The sequence below is a fragment of the Ilyonectria robusta genome (genome assembly GCF_021365365.1).
Source record: "Ilyonectria robusta strain PMI_751 chromosome Unknown BGZ61scaffold_27, whole genome shotgun sequence".
NCBI classification, from domain to species: Eukaryota; Fungi; Ascomycota; class Sordariomycetes; order Hypocreales; family Nectriaceae; genus Ilyonectria; species Ilyonectria robusta.
In genome coordinates this window covers 121,662-136,785 of record NW_025764461.1, presented here as the reverse complement: position 1 = coordinate 136,785, position 15,124 = coordinate 121,662, and the positions used below count along the sequence as shown (strand labels likewise).

Below are 15,124 nucleotides of genomic sequence, written 5' to 3'. Positions count from 1 at the left end.
CACCGATTTATTTTTGACTACCGGCCGCACCCTAGTAACTTAGTATTTGCATGACCAATGCGTGATTAGAGTGGCACCATATGATAAGCACGGCATTGAACCGAGTAATTACTATTAGAGCCTTCAACATCAAATAAGTAAAGGAGGCAACACCGATCATATCTATCCCAGCCCAAGTTGGTATCACTACTATACATGTTTTGTCTATACCCAACCCAATATACTCTATCCTTTAATCCTTCTAAATATTTATACAATTTTAAGATTCAAGTACAACGCCTCAATGATGGTCCTCCGTGTCTTCGTCCTTTCCTGGATACATGATGTCCCCTACTAACACGGCCCGGATATTAAAAAAGAACACGACACAAAACGTGATGAAAATAAGCAACGTCATTGCAGTTGCAAACCAGAGGATTCCCTTGCATTGTAATTGATTGCCAATCGCAATAGTCGCCAATGTGAATCCGACATTGGGGAATACCATCGGCCACCAGCCGAGGTGGAAGTACTCTGGAGGGGACATGGCGATTGCGACCACGGCGATTAGGAACCACCACAGACTCAGGGACCAGAGGAATATAGCACTGAAAAGGGCCACAGCGCGGATCGTGTTGGCATCGATCGTGAACTGGGCAGAGCTCACAAGATCTTGTGGCAACCGATCCGCCATGCCGATCAGGGCAAGCGCAGTAAAGGCCGGTGGGCCAACACACATGAAAAGACCGGGGCGATGTTCTCGATTTGGAAGCCCGGATTGCATCAGTCGCCCGACCATGTGAGCGTACATCATCACGGCCACTGAGAAGCCGAGTCCCTGACAGGTAACACCAGCGACAATGATGGGGAGGGGGTTGATATAGCTCTGTTGTTCCAAGATGACTGAGGCGACGGTGCCAGTCAGCATGATTGGGAAGATGGGCAAAATCCAACTCGGCATCATTGTCTGCAGATTAAAGCTGTGGGCAGCAAAAAGGTACGTGTACTGCCCGACAGCAAGCACAAGGGTGACGACTAGGTACACCCAAAACATTGCCTGAGTAGCCCAAATATATTTCGTGTTATTCTCGGGCATGGCATACCGCTCAGTACTTGTCATGAGTGTAGCCACGGCCAGGAAAAATGTCGGAAAAAAGAAGCCCTCGCGCGGATGCAGTACCGACTTGGTCAAGTCATCGTGATTGAACAAGAAGCGGCACAACATCGCAAGGCAAACAATAGAAAACAGAAACAGGGTCAATGAGTAGAAGATCGTTCCGATCACTCTTAGCCCTGTGAACTGGTATGGCTGCACGAAAATGACCAATGAGAGGCCTCCACAGCTCATTGGGAGTGTGAACCAGGCCCAGGTGAAGTGATGTATCCGTTGTCGGAGAGACACCTTTTGGGGAACCGGATCGGTGCAGTCGATATTTTTCTCCACGTCCAGCTTATTTGTGGGCTTTTCGACAATTGGAGACATGATATCCAGGGGGTGGCCTCGACTGTCGTGGGAGCAATTGTCGTCCGTTGGCGAAATGGCCATCGCGCGAAGCGACTCGATCGAATTGCGTCGGGTCGACACATTGGAGTCGACCCACAGGGCGTCTAGATCTCTTCGATCCATGTTAATTTCAAGGTGGGTATTCGCTGTATTGAAAGCAGTGTGCTGAAGAGAGGAGAATGGGGAGCTTGTTAATCGATGCGCCCATGGTTAAGTACCAATAAACTGGAATTGAGTGGCAAAGCGGCCTTATTTATAGACTAAAAAGGAGGACTCATACCCATCTACGGAAGCTTCCACGCAATCACCCGATCCATAAAACTGGCCGAAGTAATTGTCGTATCGCTGCCGCGAATCATGATATGCTAAGAATCTCGTGATGTGCGATACGTAACCCAGGACACGGCCACGGCGATACCTTGGCGAAATAAGAGCCCAAACGGAACCATGCCCAATAACGAGCCACAAAGTAGAAAAATTCGACGTGTCCCTCAGCTTGGAGGCCGGACGTGCTTCGATTGACGTTCATTTGAGGCTCCGACCGGAGCAAAACGAACAGGGACCCCCTGGACTGGCCTGTACGATCCCTGATCGAAGACCCCCACCCCTTTTAGACCCGGTAGCGAGGAACGATGCGTCACCTTACAGCGAGAAAATCATGTTGCATCAGGCTTCGCTAGCGTGATCGAGCCACGCCGCGGGCGAGTTTCCGGTGCGCGGTCCCAATCCCAAGTCCTCGGTGAGCGGCGAACGCCCCTGGACGTCAGGCCTTGACGACAGGGATGCAAAGATAAGACCGAGCCTCAAATGATGCCAAGGGCTTTGCCACACGGCTGTGCCTTGCTCGAAAGATAAGTTCCATTAGGAGGGAAATGTCGCCTGAACGTGTCATCTCACCTTGCCACTACTTTGAGTTCCGGGAGGGCCGCCCCGTCCTTCGAATAAATGAAGAAACGATTGAATTGACAGGATGCCCGTATCTACGGCCCACTGCTCAAAAATTGAGTTGGGCTGTTCAAACGAGTTCAGTGGAGCATGACCCATGTCTACCGGCCCATGTTTGCGGCGAATCTCCCCTGGCCGGCTCCTGTGCCGGTATTTTACGAAAAAATTCGGTATGCATGTAGGGGAACGTCCAGGCACAAAGCCCACTCATACTTCCCTCTACAAGAATAGATCAGTGTAACTTTTCCAAATCACTATTGCACCCAGTCGCAGTGACATCAACGCCGCAGAATTAGAGGCACTTGAGTTTCTTCCAGAAACTTTGTGCTGCCTCAATACGACTGTTAAATTTGGGGTTTTTATTCGGTTAAGCTTAGGGCGTAAATTAATGGTGGCCCTTAGCTGGAGGATGCAAGTAATTGGTCTAGCGACGGAGCATCTTCCAGAGTCAACAGCTTCGTCGCACTTGGGGTTGATGTATACTATTTCACTGACTTCACCAGCCGGGGTATCTTCTGTAAACCAGCTCAAACCCGCCGGACCTGAACAGTAGTTCACTCAAAAGAAGAGCCACTGAGAATACCCGACGACCCCGTGCACTGACGACGGCAGTTTTCTAGGCTACATACAGATAGACCAAATTCAGAAATACGGCACGTATGCTGTTACGCGGTCATTCCAGTTTGAGCCGACTTGGGCGTAGTCGTTGCCAAGTTTCAGGTATGATACTCCCACTTCAAGTGTGCAGATCTCCGCCTTGGCCTTCTTACTATCGAGCACGATCCTTGCGGCACCACCGTAGATACCGTAGAGATACTGCCCATCGAAATATCCAGCGTCAATTTCGAAGCTACAGGGAGTAGGAGTGGTCGAGATTAGTTCGGAGCGGATGTTGTGGTCGCGACAACGTCACTAGTGGAATCAGGCCTGCAGAGTCTAGCCTCAGAGCCCAACGATACAAGGTCTGCAAAGGCAGCAACCACTTGTGGGGAAGCATTTAAGCTTCGGAGGTGCTAAGGAAGAACATGGAAACACCAAAACACCAACGAAGATCTGAAGGTCCCAGCAAATTACGATCTACTAAAAGATATTATATGCACAAACACGAGGGCAAGAGAACTTAGCCGACCATTTTCTGCCACCAGCCCTGAAGGTCCCAACTCGTTTCCTTCCCAATCATGAAGTAAGATATTCAGAGCGCAAATTGCGAGAGGATGCGGCATGTATGTTTAGCCACGTGCTTCGGTTAGCTGCGTTCCTGATAGCTGAGCCGCATGCCCATCGGTTCCCTATCCAATTTGCCTTAGGCCTTAGAAGTTTTGGCAAGGTCAATTCAGTTGCTCATTCATACTTGCACATCAATGTCACCAAATGTAACACAAAGAGTCCCACGGTGTAGTCCGTGTAAGAGGAATTGCCCAATGCTTATCTAGGTCTCGTATAGTAAAGGGAGGATTCAATGGGGAAGAAAATATCGATTTTTCAGACAAAGCAGAGGGGTGATTTGACAATTGCAGTAGCACAACATCCAGAAGCAATAGAGAACCACCAACCAAGTGTCAGCCTCAGTGCTTTGTCGGCCACTCATTTGTTTCTTCATTAAATCTTCTACCACCCCCAAAACACAGAACCGTAATAAATTAACTAACTAGTTCAAAGTAGCATGTTATGCCTAGAGAATCATCATGTCGATCATCTTCTCTCCTTCACCGTCAGAGACCTCTCACTCGCCTTATCAGTGCGTAGAAGTGGATCGTTATTCAAGCGACTGGCTGATGTGAGCTGCGATTGTATGGTTTCAGGGGCTGGAAATGAGACTGTGGATATTTCACTTCTCGGGAAGGTACGGATGCCCAAAAGCATGGGCTTAAACGAATAATTCCCGGAATTGCAATGGTGGAGCCACCACCCTTGGCATCGACGAAACTCGGTGGCAAATGATCCGACGATTAGCTGTGTTCGGTCCGTAGTCGGAGCAGATCATGTTACCAATGGCGGCCCAAGGAGTGCGATGCGTCAGAGACTCCCCGGCAAGATTCCATAAAAATCAAGGCGGCACCCATATTCCAAATATGTCGTTGATCGGATATTTATTGTTAGCTTGAGATTGATTGAATCAGCATCTCCCTTAGCTTTTCTGGATTCGGAAATGAATAGAGCTTATTGAGCATCCCATCCCAATGGAACCTATTACATGCACCCTACGTATTTAAAGTTAATACGCAGTCCCCTTAATTTTTGACCGCTCACTGTTTTCATACTGCGACACAATGGCTCGGTCGCCGGGTCCACGGCACCTCTATCTTTAGGTATGGGTCCTCCAGGTATGCAACGATGCATCGAGCATGATATGTTCGGCGGCATACTCGGTCCATCTCTGTCCATTCGCAACGGCTGTGGACGCTTGCACACTAATACAGCCCCAAACGCAGCACCTACTTCTTACTCGCCCTGATTTTCTCCTCCGCCAGCCCACGTCCAAATCGTCATCCGAGGGGAGATGTAGGCTCGGTGAATATCTTGATAATTAAATTAGTCAGTAGATGTTGACGGAGTGAAACGAGCTTTCAGGTACGCGGTCCCAGCGAATATCCGGAAAACGGCTAGCAAAATGTTTAAGTGGTCGAGTGAACGGGCTTGGGCGTTAATCTTGTACTTGTTTGTACTTGAGCTCCTTCATTCAGTTCCATATCATCCCGCAAGGCTCTTTGGAATCAGAGCAATACAGTAGGGTAGGGACACAGTAGGTATTCATGCTGAAAAAGTCTCGCACTCTGGGGACGTCGACGATCCATGCAATAAGAATACGAGGGTAAATTACTCGATGTATTGTCTAAAAGGTGGTGCCATATTTTCCCCGATTAGGTCTGGAAATGTGTACGGCCGTGAAAGTGGTACCCTGCCAAACTTAACAAAGTCCCGGCGACCAGGAACACTGGTGTTAGATTGGCATTCTCGGGGGTAACTGGATATGCTGGAGGCAGAGAGTAGAGAACCATCGTCCATGCCTCATAGATAACCGAAAAAATCGCAAAGGCCATGCCGACACCGAAGGGAAGCTTGAATACTCCATCGCCGATATACCGACGACGATTAAATATTGTTGGGACGAAGAACACAATGTAGCCGGCACCTAAGCAACGTTATAACTTGACTCTATCAGTGACTCGATGCAGTACTCACAGTAGAATATTCCCGAAGATCCTAATATAATGCTGAAGCCAGCACTGCTACCAAGGTAAATAAAACCAAGGAGGAAGTTGATAAATGTTGACACGTAGAGAATATTGATTGGGATATTTCGGCGCGTATCAACCTTGGAAAACCAATCACGGTGCGGAACTTGGGTGCATTAGCGATTTGTGTATAAAAAGAAGACAATCTTAAACGGTGGTGTGGAAGACATACCAGCTCCATCTCTCGTAAATCCATACAAAAGGCGGATGTTTGCCAGGAAGTAGCTAAAGCACGAAAAGAACGCCGGTGCCAAGACGATGATGAGTAGGACAAGGGTCACTGCACGGTTGTTGGTTGCGTCCAGGTACACAGCTCCAACAACAGAAGGAAACGTCGATGCGAACAAAGCATCGTAGTCGACAACTGTGTAGTAAGCTGCGATGTAAAATGCCAAAAGCCTACGTTATCAACATTAGTACGAAATAGGTAGAAGTCCACATCTGAAACTTACAATATCGTACTTCCAATTTGTTGAGCTGCCAGAGCGATGGGCATATTCTTGGATGGGTTCTTGACGTCTTCGGCCATGTTGAGAAGGAAGTGAGGAGGTCCAAAACCGTAGACAGGTCCCAGCAAACCTAGCATCGTGCAGATGATAGGAGACTCATATCCAGTCAGGTTTTGGAAGTCAAACCAGACGACTCTATAAATGTGGTTAACCATGGTTGTTATGGGGTTTAAGTTGCTCAGCTTACTGGTTTGAGGCCTTGACTGGAGCGAAGCCGACGAGAAGTCCAATAGTAACAAATAACCCACCTGCCAAGAACACAACTGTTTACCAAGTCAGTTGTGATAGTCTTTGAAAAGGGTTGGCAATCGTACAGGCAATGGAACTAAGTAGTGGCAGGATTCGACTACCGTAGAGCAAGACAACGAGGGCTACCACGTTCCAGAACTGATACAGCAAGAAGACCTGCCAACGCGTGGGGCTATAAGATTCATGGAAGATGGCGGCGCAAGTGAGAACCAATTGTGATAGCACAATCAAGAATGCCGGTGGTGAGAACACACCACCCAGACAGTGGAACGCTCCTGTCATGTAGCCCTAGAAAATATCAGCACAAGTCAAGCCAATCATCCGGGTATCGATGTCCCGCTCGGAACGTGTCTAGCCCAGGAAAGCCACATGAAGGTGCGTAACTCACGCAAAATCGGCCCCATTGCGGGCCAGCCACCTTGGAAGCTATATATGTACATCCAGCAGCTGATGGATAGGCAGATCCGAACTCGGCGAGGCAAGCAACCACCATGCAGAGGCATACTGAGATGACGATAGTCCCCCAGATAGCAACAGGCGCACCGCCACCGAAAATGGCGATTGTGAGCGATGTTGCTGCAAAGGCCCAAGATCCGGGAAGCACAACTGCCTGTGCCGACAACGTCCAAACATTATAGTTTCGCTGGAAATCTTGGTGCGTGTCGCCAACGATCACTGCTTCGCCTTCAGTGTCAGAAACCAGATACCCTGCCTCGATCTTGGTCGCGGCTTCCCCAGACATGGTTCAATGCGTCAGGAAACTAAAATCAATGTCTGAAGAATATTTGCTCGAAAGGTGGTGAGAGAGCACTGTCATCTGAATGTCATGGCTAGATATAAAGGCAACCTTACGAGTCTCAGCGGCGTCCCGATTGCATGATACCGACGAAGGTCACAAGATCAACGCTTACACCACTAGACTATAGGTACTGTATCACAGCTAGGCGATAGTGGAAGATACAGCAGGAACATGGGATGAGTATCAAGGAAAGTGGCAGGAATGCGAATTAGATCCAAACCGGTGGTGGCCAGGAGCAAGGGTACGATAACAAGACTGATAACGGTAGATACGACATAAGATACGTGATTTGGGCAACAGGTCGGATGATAAGGTGTAGTAGTCTAGATTATATTCGGCAGATAGTGGATACAGCCAAGCAAACCACGCCCGTCACACTAAAACTACACGACACGACGAGATTAAGCCCTTGCTGCGATGTGTGTTACCCTATACCCTCGCATCTTGGTTTGTACGAGATGGCATTTTTTCGGGGTTTTCTACGCAAGACTATGAGTATTTGGGTAGTTGAGCATATTATCTTGAATCTCAAGGTGAAAAATTCGGGGCTCTTATCTGTAAATTAACGAATATAGCAACGACATGATTTTTTTGGAAACCTTCTCTCCGTTGATACGCATGAGTCTCAACATCGTCAAAAAGTGATGGTATCAGATCAAATGGAAGTGAGATAATATGTTTACCAACAGTAGGTAGCTTATAGTGAGACCATCTTGCCATTCAATACGAGGTTTATGAGGACAAATGAAATGCAAAAAAGGACCTAGGAATACTTGATGGACTAGGAGAAGATAAAATTGTGTCGTACGAGTTTTTAACACATAGAGCACCATTGATAACCTTCATCATCGCATTTCTTCAAACAAGTTGTCAATTTTTACACAACTAGCTACACAAATTGACCGAATCCAGACGGGGGACTGGCTAGTCTCGCGTGACTGGTACTTTGACCATCCATTGTAACAACTCAAAAACGAGCTGCGCAACAGCTGTCGCCGTCGACTGAGAGACATCGTCATAGACGGGTGAAAGCTCTGCGATGTCAGCCCCGATGATCTTTACACCTGCATTGCTAAGCCCCCTAATCACGGCCATGAGCTCACGCGTCGACCAGCCTCCAATCTCAGTCGTGCCAGTGGCTGGAGCGAAAGCTAGAACTTAGGTTAGAGAAAACTTACTTGGCGGCATTATTCACTAACCTGGATCTAAAACATCGATGTCAATGGTGACGTAGACAAGACTATCGCCGACCCTCTCAGTGATGCTTTTGACAATTGCATCAATCCCAAATGTATCAATGTCCGTGGCCATGATACACCGGAACCCACATTCGGCATCATGTCGGAGATCTTCCGTTTTGTCAAAGAGTACCGCTCGGGTGCCGACGTGAACTCCCGTGTCGTTTTTCAAGAGGCCCTCCTCGTGAGCGAAATGCAACAGCGTGCCATGGGTGATCTCATCGTATTTGTTTACACCCCCTCCCCACTGGGCAGGGTTCCATGTATCAAGGTGTGAATCAAAGTGAATAACAGCGATTTCACCCCAGATAGGGTAAAGGGCCCTAAGAGATGGAAGGGCTATGCAGATAATTAGCCTCGCATTTAAGCTCCGTTGAAGCGCGTTGCTCTCAAAAACCCGCACTTACTAATAGTGTGGTCACCACCAAGGGTTATTAGGCGAACCTTGTCAACCATGGCCGTGTTCTTTGGTTTTCGGGAAGCCATGGAATGAAGTCCACTACCAAGTTCCTGAACCGCTTCATATTTGTCGAATACTGAATTGGGAATGTCGCCGCAGTCGGTAACAGTCGCCCAATCCAAAAACGGGTTGACCATGTCATGGGCCATACTGATAAATGTCAGTTAAATCCCCCAGCAATTACTGGAAGGAATTAAGTCTAACCTCCAGGAAATGAAAGGGGCCATTCGTTGCGCAGCCATTCGGGTAGCTATCGGCCCAAAGCGCTGACCTGGGCGATAGCTCACACCCAAGTCAAATGGCATACCGACGATGCCAATGTCAAAAGACCCATCATTCTCAGGAACAAAGCAGTTAGTCCAGTTGATGTGAGCAAAGGTCGCTATTCCAGGCATCGGCGAGTCCTTTCCAAAATTATCGTACAAGTGAAACTCTGGAGGCGTGTTGGACCCATGCCCCATCGCGTTGGCGATCTTTGATGATCTGTAGATGGAAGTCTCGTGGAAAGTCTGCTCGTGGTGAGACTGTGAGGCCAGCGGGACCTGGTCATGTTGTGGCCTGGGGACCGCTATCGCTGCGCCAGACAGGCTGCCAAGCACTGCGATAGTAACCAAAGCTCTTGAATGGATCATGGAGAATGGCAGAGTTAGTGAATTGATTGTATCGAAGGTGAATCTAAACTGAATACCGCTCAAGATGAAATGCACTCAATAGTAGTCAAGTTTAAGGTCAATAATGCTCCTACAGAAGCTGACCGATCGTAATCCGAGACAGCCCTAACTCACGCCAAGATACGAGTACCCGTTTGCCGACGGGTAATGATAAGACGTTCCGTCATCCGACTACCTGATAAGGCACACAGGATCGGATTTTCCGGCTATCATATCGACCGATATGGGTGGGGATGGTGCTTGATACGAGATACCACCCAGGTACCAAAGTACTTTCCAGTTCCCAAACGACAATCCCTTTGATGCCGGGGCGTTCAGCTTCTGGTCTTGGAAAGTCGGTTTGGAGGCCAAATAGTTCTCCGGCTTCGTAATAGCCATAGAAGCTAAACCTACATGGGTTCTTCGGAAATTGATACCATTCTCCATTAATATTTGTAGCCTGAGAAAGAATTCTTACGTTTAATACGTTTCCATTCTTTAGGGGGAGCATTCTTTTGCCCCAACTGATTTGTTCGCGGCTATTGGATGAGATTATATCCTTGTTTGCATCTACAGGATCATCGCTACGCAGTATTCCCCTCCATCTGGTCACCATGGACGGACAAGCCTCGTATGAAAATGGACTCTCTTCCTCCTTCCCTCAAGAGCCCGCCTCTGAGAGGATGCCATTGTTGGCTAATCACCGGCTTGACTCAACCAATGGTACGATAAAAGTAATCCCAAAAGGGAGGTCGCCACTGACGAAGCATGAGGGAAAGCCAACTCGAATTGGGTGCGAGACGCTCGATTGCTAGCGAGAAATTCAGTGCCGCTCATAGTTGCAGGACTATTACAACATTCTCTTTCCATTACCAATATATTTGCGGTTGGTCATTTAGGGGAGATTGAGCTAGCAGCAGGCAGGTCCTTCGGCGATGCAGCGACGGAGCAATAATTAATTCGTTCCAGTTTCATTATCCATCATGTCAGCAAATATTACCGGGTATGCCGTCTACCAAGGAATGGCAACTGCCCTCGACACACTTTGTGCACAAGCCTACGGGTCCGGGAGGCATCATCTGGTTGGCCTCTACTTTCAACAGATGGTAATTTTCTTGTGGCTATTGACCATCCCTATTGGAATCATCTGGCTCAATGCCGACAAGATCCTAGGTGTGATGGTACCTGACAAGAGAACGGCAGACCTCGCTGGAGTATACATGAAGATTTTGTTCCTTGGCGCCCCAGGATATGCATCGTTCGAGGCGGGCAAACGATTCGTCCAATCCCAAGGAATATTCCACGCCGCAACACATATTCTACTTGTACTTGCTCCGTTAAACGCTCTTCTCAACTGGTTTCTCGTCTGGAAACTGGAACTGGGTTTCATTGGTGCCCCGATTTCGATTGCAATCACTAACAATCTACTCCCGTTTTGCTTGTTTCTTTACGTCTATTTCATCGACGGCAGAAAGTGTTGGGGCGGGTTTACAACCAAGGTCTTCCAAAACTGGAGTATAATGATCAAATTAGCATTCCCGGGCTTTCTCATGCTTGAAGCAGAGTTTCTCGCTTTCGAAGTGTTGACCCTTGCAGCTTCATACCTCTCCACGACGCAGTTGGCTGCCGAGAGCATCGTCGGCCCCTTGATTGCATTGACTTTTCAGGCTCCGTTTGCGCTCGCGATAGCTGCTTCAACCCAAATAGCCAATCTCATTGGAGGAGGTGCTCCCAACCAAGCGAAGCAATGTGCTACGGTAAGTACCCGACAACCTAATTGTGAACAACGGCATTATCTAACGAGTAATAGATTGCGGCGTATGGTGCTTGTTTAATCGGGGCGCTCAACTTCGTGCTCATGATACGACTAGGCGGTTCTGCTGCTGGTTGGTTGACATCTGATGAAAGTGTCGTCGAGCAAGTCATCGAGGTCGTCCCTATCATCGCAACGTTCCAGCTATTTGACTCTTTGGCGATAACCTTCAATGGGATTTTGAGGAGTTTGGGAAAACAATCGGTCGGCGGCTTGATAAGTGTATTCTGCTATTACATCATCGCCATGCCAATCAGCTTTATGACCGCTTTCTGGCTGCGATGGGAGCTTTTCGGTCTGTGGACAGGGATTGCAGTTGCTCTTGGTTTGTTAGTCTTCGCATGTTCTCCAGAATGGCTGGAATATTGCTAACGATGCCACAGAAACTCGTTGATTGGAGGGTACTATATTTATTCCACCTCATGGGATGCAGCCGTGGAAGCGGCGAGAGAGCGAAACATGAAGGCATCCATTCGATCATAGTTGGTGGAAGTCAACGACACAGCAGACTTAATCAGCACTCAAAGTCTGAAATCACTAGGACTGCGGTTTCAAGAACTACATTTTAATGCGGTACGGCGACGAATGGTTAGAGAAGGAGTTACTCGAAGGAATTCATTCTACCACAGAGCCACAAAGATAGTGTAACCTTAGGCTAAAAGAACAAGAAAACCAATCTCATTCTTAGAATCGGGAGCCGCATACCTCAATGTAAAGACAAGACTGCAGAAAGACACACCGTATGATTATCCTCCGAAATAAAACCCTCTACATGACATCAACGCACTGTTGGGTTGTGTTGCGTTCCCCAGCCAGCTGAGCCTCAATTTGGGTTTCTGCTACGGACTCTCCAGCGTCCTAACATGAGTTCGGAACATCAATCAAGGCATCTAGATGTGTTGTACACAAAGAGATGAGTGTGTTGCATAATTTCTGGAGGTTTCCAACCGATGCAATATACTCTGCGAACATCGACAGCCCATCAGCGACTTCTTTCAGAAGTTGGAAATCGCTCTCGTTCCCTGTCTCCACAACATGACAAAACAGTGTAAAGAAAGGGCATAGAGGGTACAATAGCACGATCCTGTGAGCGGTTAGAAGTCAGTCGTGCAGAGGTGATATATGGACAGCAAATTTGCGTCCACAACTCACCAGGCGACGGAATAACAGTAGGCGTTCCGGTATTTTCCAGATTTGAAACCATGATTCTCCATATTCTTGAGCTCGGACAAAGAACGCCTCGCGTTCTCGAGGCAGTCCTCTCTGACGTGTTCATTCGTCGAAAAGTCTGGATGTAGGCGGATGATCGTCGTCATGATGGTGAAGTATGTGAAATCTACACCCATCCACTCTCCCTGGAGTAGGTGCTCAGTGCAATGGGGGGGCTGGAGGCGAAACTATGAAGCACGGTTAGTCACCAAATCTGCAAAGGGGTTGCTTGAAGAACCCTCAAACCTCTCGAATCTTGACTCGAATATCCTTCATCCTCTTACGAAGAGAGTTTACAGCCTCCAACCTCTTACTGCTGGTGCCTGGATGATGCGCTCGCATGTCGCGAGCAATACTGTCCTGGATCTTGGCAAACTCAATGTAGACGTTGAAGATAGGTGCGCTCGGTTTCTCTACTGCTGGTGGTATCAGCATGGCCGCGTCGACCTCCATCTCCGGCAAGAATGAACGGCGGCCCAGAGTCATGGCCAGGGATTTATCCAATATGTAGCAATGCCCAAGACTCTGCCGAACTTCTAGAGATTCTGCTTGAGAAGCCCCAGCAGCTAGGTTTGCGAAATAGCGGCCGCCCAAGTGTGTGCACACAACGCAAGCGGCGGTACTAAGCTGCGCGCATTTATCAACACTACCTGCCATCTGGTAGAGGATTGCCTAGACGAGTACAGTAAGCCCGCTGAAATTGGATGAACTTGCTTCGAAGTGGAAAGAAAGCCTGACTTACACCTGATAGTAGGGTCTGCAAGAGCGGTAAGCTCGGAGGGTCGAGAATGCTGACATGGCGCAAGGCTGTGAAGGCATTCCTTCGATATCCATCTTGCAGGGTCTTGAGACGTTCTTGGATAGACCGAGTTTGGTCTTCTGCCTCAAGGCCAACAGCAAACGTAAGAGCAATGAAATTTACACACACGATATACTGTACGCGTGTGTGGCCATGAACCTGCTGGTCTATAAGAGCGAAAGCCATTCGTTCAAAGGTCACCCTAGAGATGATGGATGACAGTTCTGAGTGAAATGAGGCGGCTACAGTTCGAGAACCTAGTTACATGAGCACTCTGGCATAAGTTTAAGTCATAATCCATGTTTTATCTCACCGCTCAGTAAAAAGCACACAGCCTCAGAGGAAGGGTACATGCTGGGGTCAAGGAAATCTGCTCTCTCCGTAGGCGGCGCGTCTACGTCTGATACGGGCCCTTCATTCCTTGAAGCGTTTTGGGAGGATAATTCGATGGCTAGTTGCAATATCTCACGTTGTTGGTGGCCTATCCTTTGGTTTTCTTGCAGCTCGCTCTGCATATAAGCTTGTGCTTCGAACGCTGCAGCTATCTGGCTCTCTCGCCTCTCTCCCTTATCAGACGATGTATCATGGGACAAAGTCGACCCTGTAGGACGTCCCCAGGGAGATGCTGTCGCGGATTGGTTTGGGCTTTGCTGAGACTGTGGTTGATGGACATTCAATCCTATATTGTCGATTAGGTCAAGCCTGGATGTAGTCTCGCCCTGGCCCAGAGCCCAATTCGACGGACTCAACATGGTCCGAGGCGTGGGCACTGGAGAATCCAAGTGTTCTTCATCACGGGGAAGATAGGTTTCCAGCTCTGAGTTTTGGGTAAGTCGTTGATCAGCGTGGGTAGTTAAGGTGTCAGTTCTAATCCAGGTTAATAGGAATATGGAAGCAGGGAAAAGGGAACCTTACGGGTGCTCCATCCAACGCTGGCGTCTCTTCCTTGTGCGTATCAATAGCCTCGTACGTAGGCACTGGACAATGGACTCGGTGCAGCGACCACAGGGGTCCTTTCTGTCACATCTGACCTGTATAATGGCCAAGTAAGCCAGTGCACCAACACAGACAAGATCTAGCTGCCTCAAGCGACTTTACTCTACCTTTCTATAATGGCATAGGTCGCACTTTGAATAAAAACGGATTTTAGCGATGTGTCATTTATGGCGTATCTGATTAGGGAGAAGAGGCAGGGTTAAGCATACTGCGGTGAGTGTCTGCATCTGGATTTGTGACAATCGTGACTCCGAGTTTGTCTCGGCCATACTAAGAGCACGTGGCACGTAAGATAGGAGTCCAGACCAGTGCCGCGCAATTGATATGGCCCGTTTTTTCAGTTGGTTTTCTGCAAGTAACGAGAAGCATGAGGCATTTGGGGATCGCAAGATGAATCACAGCAGATAAGCCGAGTTGTCGGCAGATTAGCAGCTCAGCTAAATCGAGTCCTCGGCTGAAGCCGCCATGACTCAGCAGCCAACGTTTGCGGGGTCATCTCTAATTTACACTGGACGATAGCGCTCAAGCTTCCAGAGTACACAGATAAGGGTCATGGGCGGGAAGTGCGCGCCTTGTCTGAACTTTGGGGAGATTGAGACGCAGCTCATTTAAAGGATTTATATATCAGTAAGAAATACTTGCTGTCCACATCGGCTACAGACACACACTTCAAAAACATATCGCTCTCCTCGTTGGCCTCTAAATCCAATCATGGGCATCGCTAAATGAATTACCCTA

General features: G+C 48.4%; 6 protein-coding genes across 6 annotated transcripts; 1 reads left to right on the top strand and 5 right to left on the bottom strand.

Moving 5' to 3' along the window:
• Nucleotides 1–48: 48 nt before the first annotated feature.
• BGZ61DRAFT_461328 (voltage-dependent anion channel-domain-containing protein) lies at nucleotides 49–1,692 on the bottom strand. The gene has a single exon (XM_046247142.1). It carries the CDS (start codon nucleotides 1,604–1,606, stop codon nucleotides 281–283), a length of 1,326 nt encoding a protein of 441 aa, XP_046097873.1. The 5' UTR covers nucleotides 1,607–1,692; the 3' UTR covers nucleotides 49–280.
• A 3,597-nt stretch (nucleotides 1,693–5,289) lies between these two features.
• Nucleotides 5,290–6,704, bottom strand: BGZ61DRAFT_365167 (amino acid/polyamine transporter I; the record flags this gene model as incomplete). Its single annotated transcript, XM_046241586.1, has 6 exons — nucleotides 5,290–5,561; nucleotides 5,612–5,770; nucleotides 5,837–6,063; nucleotides 6,117–6,308; nucleotides 6,361–6,436; nucleotides 6,488–6,704. The coding sequence occupies 6 exons, from the start codon at nucleotides 6,702–6,704 to the stop codon at nucleotides 5,290–5,292; spliced, it is 1,143 nt and encodes a 380-aa protein (XP_046097872.1).
• A 112-nt stretch (nucleotides 6,705–6,816) lies between these two features.
• Nucleotides 6,817–7,077, bottom strand: BGZ61DRAFT_316947 (uncharacterized protein; the record flags this gene model as incomplete). Its single annotated transcript, XM_046238882.1, has 1 exon — nucleotides 6,817–7,077. A coding segment is annotated over one exon (261 nt), but the record flags the coding sequence as incomplete, so codon positions are not given.
• Nucleotides 7,078–7,593: 516 nt separating this feature from the next.
• BGZ61DRAFT_509614 (agmatinase) lies at nucleotides 7,594–9,576 on the bottom strand (the record flags this gene model as incomplete). The annotated part of the gene is made up of 5 exons (XM_046252016.1): nucleotides 9,124–9,576; nucleotides 8,867–9,069; nucleotides 8,421–8,798; nucleotides 8,167–8,372; nucleotides 7,594–7,629 (listed from the first exon to the last, which is right to left on the bottom strand). The coding sequence occupies exons 1-5, from the start codon at nucleotides 9,549–9,551 to the stop codon at nucleotides 7,594–7,596; spliced, it is 1,251 nt and encodes a 416-aa protein (XP_046097870.1). The 5' UTR covers nucleotides 9,552–9,576.
• A 607-nt stretch (nucleotides 9,577–10,183) lies between these two features.
• On the top strand, nucleotides 10,184–11,865 carry BGZ61DRAFT_498395 (mate-domain-containing protein; the record flags this gene model as incomplete). Its single annotated transcript, XM_046251273.1, has 5 exons — nucleotides 10,184–10,292; nucleotides 10,343–10,489; nucleotides 10,539–11,326; nucleotides 11,380–11,711; nucleotides 11,766–11,865. The coding sequence occupies 5 exons, from the start codon at nucleotides 10,184–10,186 to the stop codon at nucleotides 11,863–11,865; spliced, it is 1,476 nt and encodes a 491-aa protein (XP_046097869.1).
• Nucleotides 11,866–11,995: 130 nt separating this feature from the next.
• On the bottom strand, nucleotides 11,996–14,776 carry BGZ61DRAFT_522230 (uncharacterized protein). Its single transcript, XM_046252539.1, has 8 exons — nucleotides 14,596–14,776; nucleotides 14,494–14,517; nucleotides 14,306–14,421; nucleotides 13,704–14,257; nucleotides 13,334–13,647; nucleotides 12,838–13,263; nucleotides 12,535–12,779; nucleotides 11,996–12,466 (listed from the first exon to the last, which is right to left on the bottom strand). Exons 1-8 carry the CDS (start codon nucleotides 14,653–14,655, stop codon nucleotides 12,241–12,243), a joined length of 1,965 nt encoding a protein of 654 aa, XP_046097868.1. The 5' UTR covers nucleotides 14,656–14,776; the 3' UTR covers nucleotides 11,996–12,240.
• Nucleotides 14,777–15,124: the final 348 nt, after the last annotated feature.

Bases quoted from the DNA above. Each gene is read 5' to 3' on its own strand.
- BGZ61DRAFT_461328 (XM_046247142.1), bottom strand. From the start codon at position 1,606: ATGGATCGAAGAGATCTAGACGCCCTGTGGGTCGACTCCAATGTGTCG.
- BGZ61DRAFT_522230 (XM_046252539.1), bottom strand. From the start codon at position 14,655: ATGGCCGAGACAAACTCGGAGTCACGATTGTCACAAATCCAGATGCAG. The intron at 14,422-14,493 runs GTAGAGTAAAGT...GCCATTATACAG, and splicing joins ACCTATGCCATTATAGAAAG to GTCAGATGTGACAGAAAGGA. The intron at 12,467-12,534 runs GTGAGTTGTGGA...AACCGCTCACAG, and splicing joins TACTGTTATTCCGTCGCCTG to GATCGTGCTATTGTACCCTC.